We start from the raw sequence: 22,258 nt of genomic DNA on the forward strand, positions 1-22,258 counted from the left end.
AGAGTTCTTTTATGGTGCCCAACACTATATGTCCACCTCATGCCCACCATGTACAATAGATGAGTTGACCGGTACAATAGATGAGTTGACTTGTACATGGTGGGCATGAAGTGGGCATATAGTGTTGGACATCATAAAAAAAAATATATATATATATATACATAAATTGACTTACAGAATGGAAACAAAATACCTAATTAAAATTACCATGAAATTCAAAATAGACAAACAATAAAATATTTATAAAACCAAAATACCTAGAATTGTCGAAACTAAAAAAAAATACTTACAAATGCTACTAAAAGTTGGGATTTTTCAATTTTTATCTAGAATTTACTATTTGTAAACTTTTTATTCTAATTTAAGATTTGGGATTTTAGAATAATTAAAGAAGAAGAATGTTTAATTATTCTGTTTATTTTATATAAAAAATTTACAAATGTAACATTTTTTATAGAAAAATTGAGGGGCAGTTGTCTTCAACCTAAACCCCACCCCCAACTAATCGTACTCCAATTTTTCATAGTTTTAATTAATTTTCTATAAGAATGTTGATTTTATTTCAAGATGTATGATTACTATATTAGTATTTTGAGGTAAAAAATAATAACTTAAATAACAATTTCATTTTTCTAAGAAAATAATCTATCATAATCATATCTAAAAAGTGTTAGATATATCTATACTTCTATATCATCATCATGTTATAAAGTTTGAGACATCGAGAATAACTAGCTTTCGTGTTAAAAATATCATTTTCTCAAATTACGTACAAATGTTCCGTTTGGACAAGTGTTTGTAAAACGTTTTTATAAAAAAATATTGTTTAATTTTTTTTTATAAAATATTTAAAAGTTGTTTTAAAAATAAATATGTGTTTGAGCAACTATTTTATAAAAAAACCTTTTAATATTTCAAAAGTAATGTGTTTATCTTTTTACCTTACATAGATTCATTCTAAAAATATTTAAATACATATCTCAAGTGTTCTTTAAAAATTATATTTCGTTAACACTTTTTAAAAAATATTTTTCAAAAACATTTTACAAAAATCTTATGTAAACGCATACGTTAAGTTTTTTTTTCAATTTATAAAATACTAAAAACGTTTTTAAAATATGTCCAAATAGAAGCAAAATATTCTATTTTTGTTTCATGAAAAAAATGACATTAAACCTATTTTTAGTAAATTTATGATCTTATATTTATCTATCATATCCTAACAAAATCTTTCTAATTTTGATCTATCTTTTGAAGTTAAAGAATAATATAATTACATAAAAAATTAATATAAAAAATATTTTAAAAATTTTAATTTTTAACATAATCTCTAGAATCTAGAAAAAATTTATTTAACATAAAAAAATTATAATATGTGTACACGCACGCGTAGACAGTGAAGAGACATTATCAATTTATTGATTGTGTCGATGTTACCCCATTGCTCAATGGGATATTCAACGACCCAAATTTAATGCAAGCGAGATGTTCACATGAACATCTCACTTGCATAAAATGTGAACATCTCGCTTGCATAAAAAAACGAGTCGTTGGATCTGACATGTACTCACATACCAACGGAAATGTCGATGCCACCCATGTGGATAGTACCCATGGGTGGCGTGTCATTTTTTGATTGGTCAAATTTGTGGGCCCCATATATGGGCCCCACATCAGTGGCCAATCAAAAGATGACACGCCACCCATGGGCATCGACATCTCCCATACGAACATCGACATTACCCAATTTAACATATATGTTTGAAATTATTAAGGGGTGTATTGGTTGCAGAGATTTACTGACTTTTTTTAAATGACAGACTTTTGTGGAGTTGATAGATTTCTGCAGACTTTTATAGAATTTCACAGACTTTTAATGACTTTCACAGAATCTTGCAGATTTGTTTTTCATGACTTTTATTGACATTTGTAAACTTTTTTCATGACTTTTATTAACATTTGTAAATTTTTTTGTAGAACCATATGTGTTTTGTAATTCATGATTTTGATTTATTTATTGAAATTATTAATCGAGTATCAATAATTTATATTTATCTTTCTTTAAAATAATTCTATTTCTTTAAAATATTTTTATCTATCATATAAATAATTTTTACTTATCAATTTGGTTTACAAAAATCAATAAGTAGTATTAAACTTATTGCAATTAAAAAATTAATATGAATCTATAAAATTTTAAAATATTTAGTTTTATATAGTATTCTTATTTATATAATATATATATACACACACACATTCATGTTAATAAATTTTTAAAACACGTCAATATATCAAGTCAATATATATAAATCATATACATATACATATTATTATTTTTATTATTATATATGTATATACATATTTTCAAATTTTATAAATTTTGAGTTATAATAAAAATTAAGCTACAAACTAAAAAAATATAAAAAATAATTAAAACATAAAATTTTATATAATTAATTATAAAAAATAATTGTTGTTATTTTCAATTTATGATTAATAAAATATTATAAGTTTTTTGTCGTGTAGTATAATAAGTTTTTATTTAAAAATTTAATCAATATGATTTTAATTCTCGTGAGATTTTGGTAATTAAAATTCAAAAAATTATGAATGATAAAATTTTTATTTTATTTTATTTTATTTTATTTTAAAGGGGTGTATTGGTTCTTAGAAATAGAAAAAATATGTTAATATTTATGTGGCTAGTGTATAAACTATTTTAAAAGAAATGAAAAAAAGTGTGAAAATGTTCATCCAAATCTTTAGGTTCAACCAAAGACAATTATGGACATTTTATTGTTGTACCTTTGGCTTTAATTATTGTACTTAATAGAATTCCATGGAGTTTTTAAAAGTTCATTGACATTTTGAATACCTCTAAACTTTTGTAGAATTTTTAAAAGTCAAGTTTGAATACCACATAACTTTTTAAAATTCTACAAATGTTCATCTTGAATACCACTAAACTTTTATAGAGTATATAAAAGTCTAGATTGAATACCTCTAGACTTTTACAGTGTGTTTGGATGTCTAAAAAATGGAATTTGGAATTGGATTTGGATTTGGAATTGGATTTGGATTTTAAAATCCATGGAATTGAAATTCCATTTTGTGTTTGGCAAAAAGTTAAAATATATTTTGGAATTTGATATTATAAATTTTGGATAAATGATATTTTATAAAAAATTATAAAAAAAACTTAAAATATATAAGTAAAGTATATGAATTTATTATTAAAAATAATTTTATTGCTTTATAAACTCAAATCCCGTGAAATCCCGTGAAATCTGACCAATTTTGTCAAGATTTCACATAACTAATTGAAATCCCATCAAATCCCATCAAATACCAATCCCGTTTTGAAATCCCAAGTTGCCAAACAGTGATACGGTATTTCCAATTCTAAATCCCACCAAATCTCGTCCAATTCCCGTAATCAAAACAGAGTATTAAACTTCAGAAAAGTCATTAAAAATATAGGACGAATACACGCCCTAAATAAAACGCTGCGATTTTGTTTTATAAATGAACACTTTTTGCTCTGCCTTAATGTAATTTACTCCCCAAATTGGAAAGCCTGCACTTGTTTATGCGGTTCTCTATCTCAGGTCGGTGCCCGTTCTCGATTCCATTGATTTTCTTTGATGATTGAAAAAAACTGGATTGAGATTCAATCCTCAATTGTTTCATGTAACATATTTTTCTACTTTTTTCTGAGTCATTTTAGGTCAAAGTTTGATATTTTGTTTTTTGGGTAATTAGGGAAACTATATCTGTTTCTTAAATCTTTAACTCCGACAATGTCGTTCCTTTATTTGTATTTGTTTGTCGTGAAGTAGTACTATGATTATAACCCGAAATTGACGCCGCTGTTTTAAATGCTAAATATTGTGAGAAACATCGTATGGCAAGGTGAGCTTTTCCTGACAATGATCTGTCATGTGTTTTGAGAATCTGATGCAACACTCTTTCTGTAAGAATATGCACAGAAACACGGTGTGTATTTCTCAACATGCAATTGCGAATTACGGGCTTGGGCAGCATTTAAAAGCTTGTTAAAATTTAGACATGATTTGAAACCATTCAAGAGTACTTGCAAGTGACTGATTCGTCCAAAACAATGTTTAGAGCTTACCGGTGAAGATTATCGTCGAATTCTCGCTCCTTTTTTGAGTTATGTGCATGCATTATTTCATTGCTCTTTCGAACTCGCTCTGATTCGAACCTTGAATCATCCACAGTGCATTGTGATTTAACTGGATGATTGAGCCAGTCATTTTCTTTAATGCCTGCAATGTCTTAACTGTTTTATTTTATAGGGGATTTTTTGGTCCCATGCAAAGGACAACTCTATATATTGATGCACACATACACGTTCAATTTTTTTGCAATTCTGGCATGATGAATGGAGGTAGTTTGGATGGCATAGGAAGTCTCAGTTGTTCTATGTGGAAATTTTGGTGAGTTCTTGTTATGCTTGCTGCAGATTACAGTTTAAGCTGTTCAACCAACTAAAGCTGTGAAGTTTGCATCCGAGAATCAATGGTGAGCCAAAACAATTATGTACCCCCACCTTATATTCCTCTGAGTCAGTCAGATGCAGAAGCAGAAGTAGAAGCAGAAGTAGAAACAGAAGTAGTAACCCATGTGAATGCAGCGCCTGCTCAACAGCACATACATAATGTGCCTGAAGTGTGGTCATCTGGAATCTGTGCTTGTTTTGATGATATGCAGAGCTGTACGCTACTTTCTGCCTTGTGATCTTGATTTATAAGAAGCAAAAAAAGGGAATGCAAGGTGCCTTGTTGAGTAGCACAAGAAATATGTGATGAGCATCCCTATTATTTTTTATTCTATCCTGCTAAAAGGCATGTCTCATAAATTACATGTTAATGCATATCTGAGCAGTATTTTAATGCTGTTTGTTTTTACTTATCTCAAATAAAAATGTTGAATGCTGACCAATACGAGTGAGATTGGAATCACTTTTTTTGAATATAGTCTATTGTGGAAGTCCTTTTGGAGGTTATGATAATTGTTTAATTGTCCACTAAATGGTAAATAATTTCAATCAAACTTTTATTTATTTGTGCGACCTATTTTGTTTTCAAAAGTTGAGAGATCTGTTTCTAGAGAAAGTAAATTGAGCTACACGAATGTTTTCACACTTGAAAAATCCTTGTTTATTGTGACAGAGATTACTCAAGGTCAAACCTGACATCAATAAGAATTGCCTTTTAGTAAGACCGCAATACGTTTCACCATCAACAAAAGGGAACTCATGAACTGAATTATAATTGGACTTGAATTGTGTTGGATCACGACAGGATTATCTTTCCAAAATAGTTTATGGTGTTCTGGTGTTTTCCTGGAGCTAATATGACTCTGTATATCTCACCCTGATTTATATTATTTCCTAACTAACTCCAGCCTTTACTTCTCAGGTTGTGTTGGCTTATTTTGCCCCTGCTATCTTTTTGCCAAAAATGCTGAGTTTTTGGGGTCTGGAACTCTAATGGGATCTTGTGCAACTCATTTTATTTTGTGGTCTCTTGTTAATTCCTTTTGCTGTGTGTTGACTGATGGCATTATATGGGGGTTACCTGGATGCTTTGTCGCATGCTATGCGTGTGGCTACCGAAGGGCATTAAGGTCAAAGTACAACTTGCAGGTATATGTTTGCATTCATGCTTTCATGTTGACATTTTCATCGTTCATGAAATCCAGAGAATGAAAACAAGAAAATTTACATTTTTACGACGTATGCATATCTCCTTTATGAATTGTGGCCAACTTTTCTACCATGGATGTTCAAAGATGGTTGACTTGGTCTTGTGCTTTTGGTTGTTTAATGTGGTTCTGATAGTTGAAGGGTTGGCCATAGTGACTTTGACAATCCGTGTTCATAATTCAAAGAGTTGCACTAGTTCCAAGAAAGACTTGGCTACTGAACTCATATTCGGTTCAATGACTTTGAATATGGTCAATGTGGTCTGGTCAGTGATCCATATGTGGTCTGGTCACTGATCCATCAATTGCCTTTGCTTTGGTGACTGAATAGTTAGAATTTTGTCTTTTGTAGACTGTGCACCTGCTGGATTTATGTGGGTGTTATGCAATGAATAGGGTTTGAACACTCCAAAAGGTTAATGCATTAGTTGGGATGTCATCCCCTGGGACTCATTCAACTAGACTTGGCTATTGATGTCCTCGAAAGTAGATGCTTGTTTGAGTAGGAAATATCAGCATTGTCTACACCTGGGATTTTGAACGTTGATCTCATAGTTTCTGTTTTGCTCTTATCTTTTCTAATAAAAGTGTCCATTCTCTCGTCCAACATGCAACATGCAACTAAAACTGTGTGGCATAGATCGCGGAAAGGAAATTTATCTGGTGATTTTATTCACTTCGCAACCAGTTTTTAGAGGGAAATGGTTTTGATTAATCAAATTTGATATCAGTAGGGAGTGCTTGTATTTTTCATGAGCAATGAGCATTTTTTTCTTAATACATGAACGGTGTCGGCATGCCTTCTTTATCCTCGTCTTTTTATACTGGATTGTGCTTTTGTTCTGATTGTGTCTTTCTTCCATTGTATCTGACATTATCTCATTCCTAGGCTTGGAAAATATGCTTGTCGATAAGCTTAAGATGTTCATTATTAACTTCTCATGTGTCCAAACTCCAGGAAGGAGATAATATACATTGATAAAGCATATTATATATATAGCTTTAGTTGCTAATGTATGAAATATTGTCTTTAGAATTCTTGCTTTCTAGAATTACTGTCCATTGACAATAATGAGCGGTCAAGTTGTCCAGCTAAATTAATGTGTTATTTAAGTGGAAGGGTTTGCTGATGGTTATTCTCAACATTGTGTTAATAACACTGCCAAAGTAGCTTATCATCTGGTGAAATTATGGTAATCTTTCAGTCTGCAGATCAACTCACCTTTCCCTTGATTTCTTGAATTCTTTGATATAGGAAGCGCCATGCGGAGATTTCTTCACTCATTTCTTCTGCCATTTATGTGCCACATGTCAAGAATATAGAGAAATTCTGGAAAGGTCTGCAGCACCCCCGAGTCTGATGGTTGAAGTTACAGCACCTACCTTGCAGACAATGGAATCATTTCCATCGAAATAAGCTCCCATTATTCGCCTAGTATTGCTTCTATCCGACGAGGAGTTGTAGAATTAGTCAATTATATGCGTATATCATTACCTTTTTCCCCCTTGTCCCTTTTCTTTTTTTTCACTGCCATAAATCTGCAGCCTTTGTTCTTATATTTTCAGCGTGAAGGCATCTCATCACTTCCTTTTTCTTTTCTACCTCGAGTGGTTAGTTCGGCTAGTACCCGTAATCATCATATGATGTTGCTGACATGCATGACAGTCCTGTCCATGCTTACTCTGGAGTGTAAATATCAGTGGGTAAGAAATTTTTTCTCCTGGAGCAGAGCATAGATTCGCCCCATGTTGACATAACATGTTTCGAAACATGATATTTAATTTGAACTATCATCAGTTAGGAAGGTTTGAGTTGCATTGGTATCATCGACTCTAACTTTAGGTACGTTGGGGTAGAATATTGGCTTTATGGCGGGTGTGTTTGGTTGGATGACATTCACAGCATCATGGACCCTGTTTTTTTATCTTTTACTTTGATTTAGAGTATAAATTCTTTTATACCGATGTTGCTATCAATCTCGTATTAGGCCAACTTGAACGAGACACTTGATTTTCATGCTAGTAACAAAGAATGTGTTCGGAATAAAAGCAGATTCGTAAACAAGATGGAGATTTTTTTGGTTCTTAATAAACACCATGAAAAATTTGAGGGTACAAAGAAAATCTTATCTTGGTTTTATTTTCGATTTTTTTTTTCCTGGGAAAGGGTTTCAAAAACCATGTACTGTCTGATTTTGGTAATTGAATGACACTTTTTTAACTGTATATGATATAAATGTGATATCAAAATCTGGTGGAGATGCTGGGTCTCCATCATGTAGGGGAAGACAAGAATGGTGAAAGAATCAGCACCAGTTCCAAATTTCTCGAAACGCAATATCAAAAGAAATAACAATCAGCTAAGCATCTATTACCACCATGACACAAGTTTGGTATACTCCGGACAGATCGAGAAAGATGTATGATTCTCGTCGGACCGGACGATTACCAAAACAATTTGAACATAACTGGATTTTTGGTTTTGTTTATATTAATTAATCACTGGTGCATCTGTGATCATGTTAATAAAATGATATCAGATTTCAAATTCAAACCTCTAATTTATAGACTTGAGAAAGGATTTGAGAACCCGTCTATATATTATTTTGTTATAGCTTAGCTTCATGCGGGGGTCGAGCAAATTAAATGGATTTCAGGTAAAATTCCATCCGCTAATTTTAAGACAAACATGTTTAAAGAGAGAGTAGATAAAGATGGGAAAAAAAAATATATCAAGAGATGTATAAATTCCATCAACTTGCAATAATATTCTCTCGATTTGTGGTATAGTACTTCTTGTTGATATCATGAACATGTTTATCAACTATATATTGCAACCTTAATTTACGTACAAATTATAAACTGTGACAATGTTCGGTGGTTGTTTCAAGCTGCAAGCTCCTATATCTAATGCTATTTCTGTAAGTGATCCCTGCTAACTTTGTTATCACCAAACACCTACAGCCACACACACACACACGCACACACACTATATATGGATCTGATGGCCACGAGTATGACCTATGTTAGTACGTTGAGCTGGCGTCCATCTACTGGATGTACGGTTTTCTCACGTTCAATAAGTGGATGTTAGCTCAACGATGCTCGTATAGATGTTACTGTGGGTGTCATATGATATATTTTTATATTATATGTATCTATCTATATATATATATATATATATATATATTTATATTTATATTCAATTTTACTAATTATTGTATTCACTTAAAGAAAATTAGCTATAGAACTCAAAAAAATTAGAGAGCTGGAAAACTACAATAATATTTACATATATATATATATATTTATATTTATATTCAATTTTACTAATTATTGTATTCACTTAAAGAAAATTAGCTATAGAACTCAAAAAAATTAGAGAGCTGGAAAACTACAATAATATTTACATATATATATATATATATGAATAATTATTTGTAAGTATAACTCTTTGAATGTATAGATTGTGGAGCTTTTGGTTCATATGGATTGCGAAGGTTGCGAGAAAAGGATACGAAGAGCTATCTCTAAATTGGATGGCAAGGGTTTTGCCTCTACATCACCGTTCGGGTTTAAACCCAATTTTTGTCAAAAATTATTTATTAATTCCTTCTCATTTAATATATATATATATTTATTTTTAAATTTCCATGATTTCCTGTTAATTTTATATAAACAATAATATATATAATCATCTTCAGGTTCATGCTTACACGTATATATTAATCAATGTATACAAATATATATATAATTAAAATTTTTATAATTATAATATCATCGGAAGAACTCACATGGTAAAAAAAATCTCGAATATTCGAATTGCTTTCTTTCTTTTCTTTTTTTTTTTCGTCAGAATTTGTAAACCCTAATGATGCTTCGGCAAACTAACCGTAGAAATAGTAGCACATATCTCATTGAGACGGCGTATCATATATCTTATATGTGACACATATAATCTCGGTTTCATACTTATAATAAAAAATAATATTTTTAACATAAAAAGTAATATTTTTCATGAGTCGTTTGGTAAAAAAAATTCGTTTCACAAAATTGTTCCCTCGGACCGTCTTATGAAAATTTCTGTTAATCGTGAAAACAATATATATATTATATAATGCAGGTGTCGATAGCTTAGAGATAGACATGGACATGCAAAAAGTAACAGTGACGGGATACGTTGACAAGAGAAGAGTCCTAAAACTTGTTAGAAGAACCGGAAGAAAGGCCGAGTTTTGGCCATTTCCTTATGATTCTGAGTATTATCCTTATGCTGCTCAATATCTTGATGAGTCCAATTTCGTCTCCTCTTACAATTACTACACCCATGGACACAACGAGAGTGTGCACGGCTACTTCCCCGATCTCCCGTACCAAACGATCGATGACATGATCACGTATAGTTTCAATGAAGAAAATGTTCATGCATGCACGATCATGTAGGGGAGATTAATGTCCACATTAATTGCTTATGTAAGTTATGTTTTCTGCTTGTCTTCATCTAACTTGTCAAAGTTGAATCATAGTCTGATAACTTCCTTTTCGTTGGTTTTCAGTCCTATTACGCCAACTGCTGATGTTGCACCAAAAACTTGCTGACGTACGTGTTTAACACCACGCAAACACTTTGACGAAATAATAATAAAAACCAACAAAAAACAAAGTTACATGACTAAAACTCAACTTTGGCAAATTAAAAGAATAAAACAGAAAACATGACAATTTACAAGACTAAAATTATTGTTCCCTAGGTTATCTGGTGTGTATGTGAGTTGTAGCATGACTTGAGATCCTCTCTTATAAATAAAAATCTACTTTAGGAATACATTTCGTTTAGAATGAAAGTTGTAAACAAGGACGACGACCAAGGTAATAGCTAGCTAGCTGGTTTCCTATCATGATATTGTGCATGCACAATCGTCTACAATACAACATTAATTTCAATATTGTACTCTATAGGTTGTATATATTTAGCTTAAGATATTTAAAGATAAGTAATAATGATATCATATATACCGTCAAAAAAACTAATGATATCATATATACCCCAAACTCAAAATATGGAGAATAAGAAAAACAAGGCCGTTCATCAGTATTATAATAATTATTATTATTTACATGATCATCATATTCAAAATGTTACATGCATTTATTGATCTCCAGATTCTCATATATTAACATTATCATAATTACAAATAAAATACTATCTAAAAATCATTGCCACCAATGAAAACATCGATCATTGTCACTGATTAGTATACGTCATAAACTTTGTATTCCAACTTCAAGTATATTATAGGGACTTGCATGCATGTATAGGTAAAAGATATATTCCATAATGAGCTCATAGTTTTCGAATAATTAAAATTGCGCACGCAGTAGGGACCCATTAAACTATTTTCAAATTGTTATAATTAGCTAATTTATTCATGAATGTCTCGGATTCTGTATACAAAATCAATCATAATCATGTGAACCTGCCTTTGTTCTTGCAAACATGATTACAAGTTAGCAATAAATTTATGTTTATGACAATCTGAAGGGCAAATCACCCCACGACAATAAATACATATATCAAATCTGCATAAATATATAATGACAGGAAAAGGATCCAAGAATCGCCACGCGCGTGCCTATGGCTCAGTGGTTATAATGTGGTATGTATCAAGTGTCCAAAAAGGGGTCCAAGAACCATAACAGAGAATTAAGTAAGGAAATAAGAGGGAGAAGAAAATTGTCAAAATGATCATCTAAGTTGACCTATTTTGAATTTTAGTTTTATTTTTTAAAAAAAAAATTTTAATTTGTGCTTTGATCTATTAAGTAGTAAAAAATTTGGATGTTAGTTGGTTCTTTTTTTATTTTATTTATACTTTTGATCATATTAATTTTCGTAGAGTGTTGATCGAAGCGACTAATGGATTTGGTAAATTCTCTCCCACCTAGCCTCAGCTATAACATTATTGAAATGCATATATAACGTAAGAAATGAGTAGCATCAATCAATATCAATAATTGTGCACATATTAAAGTTTGGATTAAAATACTAATGAATGACCCCCATTGAGTTGGCAAAAGAAAAACCCATTTATTTTTCTTTTTTTCTAAAAAAAAAACTTGGGTTCTGCTGAAAAGCTTATGATCGAATAAACTTCATGGTTTCTTCGGGGAAAATGGGTAGTTGTGGACGTGATCATAATTGAATCATGCATAAAAATTATTAAAATGCTTTGGTGAAATTATACTTTTGGGTTCCGTGTAATTCGTACTTTTTCTATTTTTATCACGTACTCGATCGGTCAAGTTACAATCTTAATCCACCAACTTGATTTTTTTTTCTTCTAATTTTAGTTTTTTTTTTTCTAAATTGAATGTTGATTTGATGCTGTGTCTAGAGCTAATTAACATTTTCCATTGTCATTTCATCATTTTTCGATGTTACGTTAGAACAAAGTGAAAATGACTAAAAGTGAGAGCAGAAGTGAAAATTAGTGGATTAAAAATATGGATTCATTGACAACGTTTATATTATGAGATTATATTGATAAAAAATAGATAAATCAATATTAAATATGGAAAATAGGCAGAATATTTGGAATTAGTATAATATATATATATATATATATATATATATGTATGTAGGACTGCATATTAAGCTGAGCGCGTTATTGATGTTTTTTTTTTTTTTTTAAAGAAAAGAGTTGACCCCGAAGGGGACCCCATTCCACATGAGTCAGAGGCCCATTGACTCATGCGGAGGATAAATTGAGGGATGTGCACGAGCGGCAGGAACCTGAAGGAGGGAGCACATGATCCAATCCCCAGAGCATACCCCCACAATATTTCAGCAGGAAATATGCTCCACACGAGGATCAAACCCGCAACGCTGGAGAATTTCTTCCCACGTCACCTCAGGCCTTACCAACTCGCCTATGCCCTTGTGGGCGTTATTGATGTCTCTCATTGGTGTCGTGACGCATGCATTACCTAAGAATTAGTAGAATAGATAATTTCTAGCTTTGATGTACAGTAGTGCATCAATTTTTAATAAAGTATTATTATTATTTCCTAAATATTGCAACATATTAAAGTAGTAAACGAGTAAAGGGATACATAAAATACAACACATGCAACTTCTATTGAATATATATATATATATATATATATATATATATATATATATATAGTTTTGCTATGGTGAACAACCACCGTGAGCACTTCTGTGAACATCTACCCACGTGGCATTAACCTATTGGATGCCACATCAGCGGTACTCACAGAAGTGCTCACGGTGGGTGCTCACCATAACAAAACTATATATATATATATATATATAATGCATGGTAACAACAAATTAAAAATTCTCTCCACCCTTATTTCCAAGAAAAAGAAAACTAGGAACCCCCAGAAGCAGGTTTCTTGCACTTGAGATCAAGAATTTCTTGGAACCTGAAAATAAATCGAAAGTTAATTAATCCAGATTATTAAAGTATTGTAGTACATGTGGTCACAGAGCTGCCAAGTATAAAATCCACCACATTCTTGGGGAGATTCTATATATGTTATTCTTATATTTGGTGATATTATATGTACACGAAAAATTACACGTTGAGTTATACGTTGCACTTGAAATTATATAATTATTCTTAATGTATTTTGAAAAGAGTTTTTTTTAAATTATAAAGTCAAGAGATAATTGTGTAATTTCATATTTAATGTGTAACCCAATGTATGTAACTCAATGTGTATATGTACCATTTTCCTATAAGATTTCACCGATGTATATGCATGAGATTTTCAGATAATTATCTCATTTGAAAACAAAAAATATTTATGATCCTCATATATATATATATGTTTTTTGATTTTATTGAGTGAGATAATCACCCCTCAAAGTTCAATAAAAGCTAGCATGCAATTTGGAGATAGATTGATCATAGATACCATTTCCCATTTTATATATGTTTATGTTTGGTGCGTGTGAATATCACATGAATTAATACTAGCGAACACAATTTTCGAGGCAAAATTATTTTAATTTAAAAAAAAAATTAATAAATCATGAATATAATTCACCGAAAGAAAACATATTAAAAAAAAAAAAATTGCACGAATTGTGTATATTAATGAATGAATGGATATATTACCAGAAAATAGCTTTCACCATGCTGCAAGCTGTGCACCAGAAATCCATAGTCATTGACTTGCAATGGCATCCCTGACGAATGAAATAACACAAAATCTCCCCCAAACATCGCCTTAATGTCAAAAGCCCCCCTGCTCACATTTGTTGCCACCCCGTTTATAAATACCGTAATCACTCCTGAAATGTAATTAATTCGGAATATATTTAATTCAACAAAAAAAAAAACCCCGCCCCAAAAAAATCTAGAAAATCATATAAATGTATAATATATGTAAATTTATTGAACTAAAAAAAATACTCAAACAAGTCATTTATATATATATTTCAAATTGCATTTGCAATTCCGGCGTGCATATAATTGAAAGAAAGCTAGCTAGGGTTTTCATGGGATGAAAAGTTTTGATCTTCATCTTAATAATAATAATGACATGCATGAGATTTAATTTAATGTATAATTTGATCACAATTTCACTGCGAGCTAGATCGATGGTTGTGACAAGAATTTTGAAAAAGAAACATATATTTAATTTATAGGGTTTGGGACATAATTAAGAAATATATAAATATAAATGTACCTGCAGAATAATATTGGTATTGCAGATTTGAAGGATGGGAGGAGGTTTGGTCCAGTAGTGGTTGAAGTTGAAGGGCAGAAGAATAGGAGAAAAAATCATGAAAATTAATAATATTAGATGAGGAAGGGGCCTCGTCATGCACCAAGCTGCTGCAAGAGCTTGTCATATTGTCGACACAAAGATTAGAATTTGGTGCCACGGCGGCGGCTCTGTTGGGCTCTCCTTGGGCGAGGCTTGCCAGCTGGATTTGGCGGTGCCTACGGCGCAAGCGGGAGCGGCGATTCTGGAACCAGTAGAAGACATTGGCGTCGCCTACGGAGCCGAACTTCTCCAGCATCTTCCGGATCCTCACCGTCTCGTTCTTGGGTGGATTCACCATCCCGCTGTTGAATATGGATTCCAGGATCAAGATTTGTTCCGGCTTCGGCGTCCACCGCGACCGAACCGGCTCCTCATGTCTCTCATCCACGCCGACACTCGGAGGACGTGCGGCGGCAGTGCCTTGGGCTTGCGCTTGACTATAGTACATGATGGCATATATATATATATATATATTTAGTTAAAAGTACTTAAGAGGGTGGAAATGCAAGAAAACGACGACTGCTTGGGATCGGAGTAATATTCCATATTCAAGGGTTTAATTCTTGGCTAGCTAGAGTAGTATTTAAAGAGTAGATCGAGTAGGTGGGGCTATCAATATATTAATTCCTATACCATGTCGTATAATATTAATTGGAATAAATATTGGGACGACAAATATAAGAGTACTGGATGAATTAATATTCTATTTAATTTTATTTTATATATTTTTTAAACTTAGGGTCGCGTTTGTTATAATTTTGTCTTAAATTTGGGATTTTGCTATGTGTCGAATGGACTACAAAACATGAAACGTGAATTAATTAATCATTTTTTGAATAATGAGTTTAACATGCTGATCTCACTATATATATATATATATATATATATATATATATATATATATATATATATATATATTAATTAAGTCTCATTTGTGTTGGCTACTTGGCTTGTGTCTAGTAAATCCAAAACACGTAAACATAATGGTATTACTTATTAGAGTACATAAGTACATAATAGGTCGATGTAGCGGAAATTATTTTTTGGGTTAGGTAAGTCTGCGATTTTGTAATTTTATTTTATTTTATTTTTTATGTTGTTAAATTTCAGTTTTAATCAACTTTTTTTTTTGCAATTTTATATTTTAAAAGTGACGTTGACGTGATATTGATGTGTGTAAAGTCATATCATCACAATATGACAAAATTAGAACACAAAAAAATATTGTTATCCCGAAAATGTATTAATGGCTCGGATATTGTTTTCAACGCTTTAGCAACACAGCTAAAAGGAATATTGGCCTAAGTTGAAGAATTTAGAATTCAAGCCACGTGCAGAGATATAAGTTCCAAAGCTTAGAATGCTATCTTTAATTTAGTTTTTTCATAATTTTGATTGTTTTTTTTTGTATGACGTTCATGTTAATGTGTTTAATAACATATTAATGCTCACTTTGAGACAACGACATGTTCTTTGCCAAACAGATTACTTATTTAACAAAAATTCAAGACTTCAATCCAATTTTGACGACTTGAGAGGATTTTTATTGCGTCGTGTTCTTCTTATGCTGCCATTTTGGTAACCTCATGTGTTAGGAGCCGAAAACGTTGAACTCTGGTAATAATTTTCAAAAAATAAAAACAAAAAAGTGTTATTTGGTCATGTTAAAAATTATTTTGACATGCATAAATTCAACATAATCCACCCTTGAATTCTGGTCCTTGTTCGAGAAAATAAAAATATGAGTCGATATGGTATATTAAATCTGAAGGCCTCTTAATAATAATACTATTTATTCCCGTCAAAAAAAATAATAATACTATTTATAAAATTTTTTATTGGTAGGCCAACTTTACGAGCAAACTATAGCTTGAACTTCAGAAAAATGATTTCCACCAGATATCATAGTCAACCAACATTAATTAAATATTTATGAAAAAATACAAAAAATTTTGTGAGATTGTTTGGTTAATTTTATGAGATAGATGTCTTATTCAATTTGATTTATATATTACTTATATGGATCAAATTGATATGTCTAACGAATAAATATCCATAATACGGTATCACGAAAGAATTACCTTGTAAAAATATGTTACATAATCCTATAATATTTAAAGATACATGTACTAATATAAATTATAAATCATAATTATCAGTTAACACGTACTGAAGGATACATTATTCTACGTTCTGTAGCCATTATTATATGGTCCAACTTTTTTTTCCTGAGGGACATATATGGTCTAACTGAGTGACATGTTTTTTTTTTCTTGTAATATATAATGCAAAACTAGATTAATTAAAGTCATGCATAAAAAATAATTTTGAGTTCACCTTCCATGTAGAGGAAAAATAGCAAAATCAATTTCTGTAAATTAACTTTATTTGTTTTTAGTTATTTAAAATCTTTCCATCGGAATTCTGCTATGACACCAAATAGATGCAATAGCCAATATATATCCAACATACAACAGTATTGAAATTGAAAATAAATAAATAAATAAATAACTTTATTACACTAAAAATTGAAACATGACTGAATATATTAAACTATTATCAAAATGTACAGTATAACAATTTTCTCATCCATTATCTTATACTAAATTAAATATTAAAGTTAAGTCTAATACAACGAATTTTAGACTTTAGATTTCACAACTGAATTTTAACATTTATATTAAATTATCAGAAATAATTGCGGTAAAACACATCCAAACCATAATAGAGAATTTGTTTTACATGAAATCTTCCACAACCACTCCTTAATTCTTTACAGGATCTTTCGCACTTCTAATCCTCATATAAAATATTTTTAACTCTCTCTTAATCGAGAAGAAAGATAACGATTCATCTTTATCTAATTTATAGATTCAGTTCGAAGACTATAACCTTCAACATGTCTCTTCAGCGTGGCCTTAATTTCAAAGCCTTCATTCCTTTAATTAGAATCTCATCATTTTAATTAAGGGTTTTTACACGTTAAATTCTATACTTCATATAAATATCGAGTCGATTTTATAAATCATTTATTTGACTCAGTTAAATTAGATATTATATAATACAATTGATGTTTAAATAAGTACGCCCATTTTAAAATCCCAAAAATATCCTTATTTATTTTTTGTTAGCACGAAAAAATTTAAATACATGTAAAAAAAATTAATTACAAATAAAAATAAATTTGATTTTAAAATTTAATTTTTAATAAAAAAGAATTTATGAATAATCGACGGTACAATCACATCGTGTCGAAGGACAATGATATATAATTATTATATATCAAAGATCGTCTTCCACCCACCTAGCTAATGTCAAAGAAAGGAGAAGTGGGCTACGTTTTCTGGGACGAAGTGCATGCAATTATTTGAGTGTGCATTTATTTCTTCTGACGTAACTTACGGTTTCACACTTCTGTATTTATTTTTATTTTTATATATTAAACGAACGGCCACCAAATTTTGATTAATTTATGCAACCATTAATTAACGTACAATAAATAAACCAGTCACAAGTAAATTTTCTGTTCGACGGTTTCTTAAATTTATATATACGATTTAAAAAATTTATTTTTGGCATAAGGATAACTCTCCTATGAAATCATTTCACGGATATTTGTTTGTGAAATAAATTGACTCGATTCATATATAAAATGGAAAGTATATTCATATATTTGACATAAAAGTATTACTTTTTTATTTGTCGTGTTGAATTAATAGGATATCGATAACAAAATTAACATGTGAGATAGTTTCACAATAGCTTTTGTGTTAGTGTAAAAAGTGATATTTTCATAATCGATTTAAATAAAATTAAAATATATATATCACAAAATTAATTCATATGACCTTCTCATAAGTTTTTGTGAACCAATTATCGTGGCTTATATAAGAAACATGACATTAATTAATAGAATTGAATTTTATAGTTTTATATTGGCAAGTGGAACAATAATTCATGCTCAAATGGATTATTTTCTTAAATAAATATTTTTTATTAAATAATTATCCATCTTTTCAATGCCATTAATATTAGCATTAATGTTTTTTGTTGCTATTATTAATACAAAAATTTTAATTATTAATCTAAAATAATAATATTTTTCTTGTCAGAATTGTCTGTCCTTGTTTGCTTATGCTTCATTTATAAGGCATATATAATTACAAACATTTACACATGCGTTTGCCCAAATAATAAATTAAATAATTAAACTTATGTGGACATATATGTTAATTACATCAACATGCATATTGTTGCCATTAATTAGTCGTTTTGTTTTCCTATCGAGAAATTATTGTAGCATGAGCATGAGTTGTTGGTTTGAAAAGTACCCACGAATTGTAGGATATAGTTTAATTATTTATTATTTTGAAAATTTATAATTAGTTCGATTACCACATAATATTAAATTTATTTATCTTTTTACCAAAATGTGTTAGCTTGTAAGTCTAGGTCAAACTATAACCAAACTTCGTCTTTGGACACACGGGCAGAATATTTTGACGAAGGGATCGATATTTCATTTATGCTGTAAAAAGTTGCCTACATAAAGTTGTACAAGTTTGAAATGGCAAACCCAATAGTTCGTTTAAAAAAAATTATCTAGTTATGAAATTTGATATTTTAAGTTAGATATTATGATTTATCAAATCTCATGATATATTGAATTTTATAATATAATAAAAAATTGAAAAATATAATTAATGTAAATATTGTTATACGATATATTGATCATATTTTTAACATGATCTTTTATTATTTGTACTATACTATAGTATAATGTATTAGCAATGTTGAAAGTTTGATAAACCAACAATACACATCTTTTCAAATTACGAAAATATTTCATTTATTTAATAAAAAATGTCAGAAAACTTATTTCAGTAATTTGTATCTCATGTATAACTAACTTATCTTAACAAAGTATTTCTTCATAAATTTTTAAGCAATCATATTACTTATAACATAAAAAAATATTGTGAAACTAATTTTTAAATTTTAATTTTACTATAATCCCTAGATTTTCACACACATATATTATTTTGATATTTCTGAACGCCTTATCTTGTTAGAATTAATCTCATGGTGGTCGACTGGTTGCAAGGGGTTTATGTGAACAATGTGAAAACATTTAACGCAGTACGTTTATCAAACACCCGAAAAATATGTGAAAAGACGTGAGCTACATGATTGATATGACATTCCCCAAGATATTCATGTGAACCTCCAACAGATGTCTAATTCAACAAACGTCTATAATAATAATATATATATATATATAAGTTTATACAAATTATAGAAACTAGATGTCTTCTTACAAGCACACAAAATCGATTGAATATATATAAATCGATTTTGCGTGCTTGTAAGAAGAAATCTAGTTTCTATGCTTTGTATAAACGTTTAGTTCTAACACGTGATGGAAAATGTTATATCTACAATGAGAAAAACATATTATATTACCTAATATTGTATTTGAAATTACATAAAATTATCCTTGTATTTTATTTGTAAAAACTTTTAAAAAATACATTTATAATAGTTTCTTAATTTTAAATATAACACGTAACCCAATATACAAACTCTTTGTATATATATAGCATAACCTCAACTGTCTTCTTCTTGAATCTTTGATCATCAAAGTGATTTTAGCTTTTTGTCGCATGCGCCGATATCTTATATATTATATAGGAAACAAAAGTGAATATGTGCGTGCACAATACATACCCTCCAGGTCCCACGAGTTTAATATCCAGATGATAATGGATTTTAAATTATTTTTTTTATAAAATTAATAGCAAACAAAGAATATTTACGGAATTGAAGTAAAAATGACAAAATAAATACAAGTTCAACTAAACAATGGAGTGAGATAGTGAATGGATAAGGGTTGACTTGACTGTAATTCGCATGCCTGATAAAAATAATATAAATTTTATATCATCTTCAATCAATTATACGTCTACAGACTGACATATTTGTTTGAGTTACCTATTTAACTTAATTTGAGAGAGTGATATTCCAAATGAGATAAGAGTTAGGTCGATAAAATTAAATTATGAAATTATCTTTGCATCGAGAGTGATATTCCAAATGAGATAAGAGTTAGGTCGATAAAATTAAATTATGAAATTATCTTTGCATCGACATATATATCTATCAGCCCTATTGATGATTAATTACAAGGTATGAGGTGTTTTTTAATGGGTAGAATTGGTGGAGTAGGTTAGCTTTTGGATAATGATCTCAGACAAATTTGTCGCACATGATTTACTTAGTGAGTTTAGTTAGCTAATGTGGTTTACAAGTTACTACATTAGCCCGAAATCTTATCCAATATAATTGAAGAGCAGTGTTATCTTAAAAAAAAATACTTTAAGAGTGTCAAAATCGCTATTCGTCGTTGTTAAGATGCAGAGAACGATCGACGCATGATATTTAGATTATTATTATATGATTAAAAAGATATTTTTGTAATATGCAAATGCGTCAACTATTTTTTAAAAAAAATTATGGAAGAGACCTTCGATCACCAATAGGGGTGGTTTGGTGGGGTTTTTTTATTTTTAGTGTAAATTAAATAATAAATTTCAAAAATAATGTAAAATTAAAAAAATTTTACAAATACCGTAAAACTCCAAATCTGACAGCGGATATTCAGTACACGTTGGCACCATCCGCCAACATTTGGAGCGGATGCTGCGTCGTGGCGTGGGGTTGTGCCACGCACGCAGCATCCGCTGCCACTTGTAGCGGACGCTGCCACATTGGCAGCATCCGCTACAAGTGGCAGCGGATGCTGCGTGCGTGGCACAACCCCACGCCACGCAGCATCCGCTCCATTATCATGCTCAATTATTCATTTGTTTCTGCAGAAATCATCGGCTTTTCTCTCCTTATTCTCTCCTTCAATTTTTTGTTTCTTTAACATTAGATTTCTCCAGAATCGTTCCTCCAATTACAAATCCGAAAGTAGTTTCGGAATCCTTACAACGAGAGGTTTTTTTTTACACCAATTTTTTGAGTTTTTTTCGCCGTATTGAAAACATCGTCCGACCACAGGCGGAGCATTTTCACATCTTTTATCACCGCCTATCGTTGTTCAAACTAGCAAGAAGATATTTTGGTTGGTTGGAGCTCTATTTCAAAATTAAGGTAAATTCGAGATTATGATTTTTTAATTTGGGTGTTTTGGTTTAATTGAGTTACTATAATTGAAATATGTTTAATTGTTGGTCGCAGGTACTAAAAAAACCATTTGAAGGTATGAATTATTTTTCAGAATTTTTTTAAGCATTATTTTGATTTTTTGAGTTTATTTTAATAATCTGTTTTAGTATATATTTCAAATTTCTTATTTTTTTAATTAAATATATTATATTAATATAATAAAAATTAAATGTATTAATAATAAAAATAGTTATGTTACGTTAAGTGTTGTTATTATTATTATTTTAATCTTATAATATATAAATATAGAATTATATATATATATATTAAAATACTAAAAATTATATATATAAACTTTATTATTGTGGTTGTTATTATATTAGATATATATGCATGTGGTGATATTATTGTATTATTGATATACTATATAATATTACGTATGTATGTATGTATATATATATATATATATATATATAATATATATATATAATATATGTACGTATATATGTATATAATATATGTACGTATATATATATATATATATATTATTTATATA

At 30.0% G+C, this 22,258-nt stretch overlaps 3 protein-coding genes across 6 annotated transcripts; 2 read left to right on the forward strand and 1 right to left on the reverse strand.

Annotated features, from left to right (window-relative positions):
* Positions 1 to 3,552: 3,552 nt before the first annotated feature.
* LOC140892307 (protein PLANT CADMIUM RESISTANCE 10) lies at positions 3,553 to 7,332 on the forward strand. Its single transcript, XM_073301155.1, has 4 exons — positions 3,553 to 3,608; positions 4,487 to 4,738; positions 5,445 to 5,671; positions 6,986 to 7,332. The coding sequence occupies exons 2-4, from the start codon at positions 4,543 to 4,545 to the stop codon at positions 7,145 to 7,147; spliced, it is 585 nt and encodes a 194-aa protein (XP_073157256.1). The 5' UTR covers positions 3,553 to 3,608; positions 4,487 to 4,542; the 3' UTR covers positions 7,148 to 7,332.
* A 1,261-nt stretch (positions 7,333 to 8,593) lies between these two features.
* Positions 8,594 to 10,406, forward strand: LOC140893388 (heavy metal-associated isoprenylated plant protein 45). Of its 4 annotated transcripts, none has more exons than XM_073302450.1 (4): positions 8,594 to 8,651; positions 9,197 to 9,272; positions 9,854 to 10,203; positions 10,287 to 10,406. In XM_073302450.1, exons 1-3 carry the CDS (start codon positions 8,601 to 8,603, stop codon positions 10,171 to 10,173), a joined length of 447 nt encoding a protein of 148 aa, XP_073158551.1. In that variant the 5' UTR covers positions 8,594 to 8,600; the 3' UTR covers positions 10,174 to 10,203; positions 10,287 to 10,406. The 4 variants fall into 4 exon arrangements, 3 of the variants coding, with proteins under 3 accessions (XP_073158551.1, XP_073158552.1, XP_073158553.1); XM_073302452.1 differs by having other exon boundaries at positions 8,609 to 8,651; positions 9,197 to 9,303; XM_073302451.1 differs by lacking the exon at positions 10,287 to 10,406 and having other exon boundaries at positions 9,854 to 10,230.
* A 2,672-nt stretch (positions 10,407 to 13,078) lies between these two features.
* On the reverse strand, positions 13,079 to 15,059 carry LOC140893351 (WUSCHEL-related homeobox 11-like). The gene is made up of 3 exons (XM_073302408.1): positions 14,452 to 15,059; positions 13,878 to 14,053; positions 13,079 to 13,179 (listed from the first exon to the last, which is right to left on the reverse strand). The coding sequence occupies exons 1-3, from the start codon at positions 14,978 to 14,980 to the stop codon at positions 13,162 to 13,164; spliced, it is 723 nt and encodes a 240-aa protein (XP_073158509.1). The 5' UTR covers positions 14,981 to 15,059; the 3' UTR covers positions 13,079 to 13,161.
* Positions 15,060 to 22,258: the final 7,199 nt, after the last annotated feature.

This window comes from Henckelia pumila, chromosome 3, assembly GCF_033568475.1.
Source record: "Henckelia pumila isolate YLH828 chromosome 3, ASM3356847v2, whole genome shotgun sequence".
Lineage (NCBI taxonomy): Eukaryota > Viridiplantae > Streptophyta > Magnoliopsida > Lamiales > Gesneriaceae > Henckelia > Henckelia pumila.

What these genes read in the sequence shown, in the direction of transcription:
- LOC140893388 (XM_073302450.1), top strand. Translation starts at nt 8,601, where the DNA reads ATGTTCGGTGGTTGTTTCAAGCTGCAAGCTCCTATATCTAATGCTATT. An exon ending in CTATATCTAATGCTATTTCT is followed by an intron (nt 8,652 to 9,196) that starts GTAAGTGATCCC and finishes TTGAATGTATAG; the next exon opens with ATTGTGGAGCTTTTGGTTCA. An exon ending in AGCTATCTCTAAATTGGATG is followed by an intron (nt 9,273 to 9,853) that starts GCAAGGGTTTTG and finishes TATATAATGCAG; the next exon opens with GTGTCGATAGCTTAGAGATA.
- LOC140893351 (XM_073302408.1), bottom strand. Translation starts at nt 14,980, where the DNA reads ATGTACTATAGTCAAGCGCAAGCCCAAGGCACTGCCGCCGCACGTCCT. An exon ending in ATACCAATATTATTCTGCAG is followed by an intron (nt 14,054 to 14,451) that starts GTACATTTATAT and finishes ATTACATTTCAG; the next exon opens with GAGTGATTACGGTATTTATA.
- LOC140892307 (XM_073301155.1), top strand. Translation starts at nt 4,543, where the DNA reads ATGGTGAGCCAAAACAATTATGTACCCCCACCTTATATTCCTCTGAGT. An exon ending in TTTTGATGATATGCAGAGCT is followed by an intron (nt 4,739 to 5,444) that starts GTACGCTACTTT and finishes TTTACTTCTCAG; the next exon opens with GTTGTGTTGGCTTATTTTGC. An exon ending in GGTCAAAGTACAACTTGCAG is followed by an intron (nt 5,672 to 6,985) that starts GTATATGTTTGC and finishes TCTTTGATATAG; the next exon opens with GAAGCGCCATGCGGAGATTT.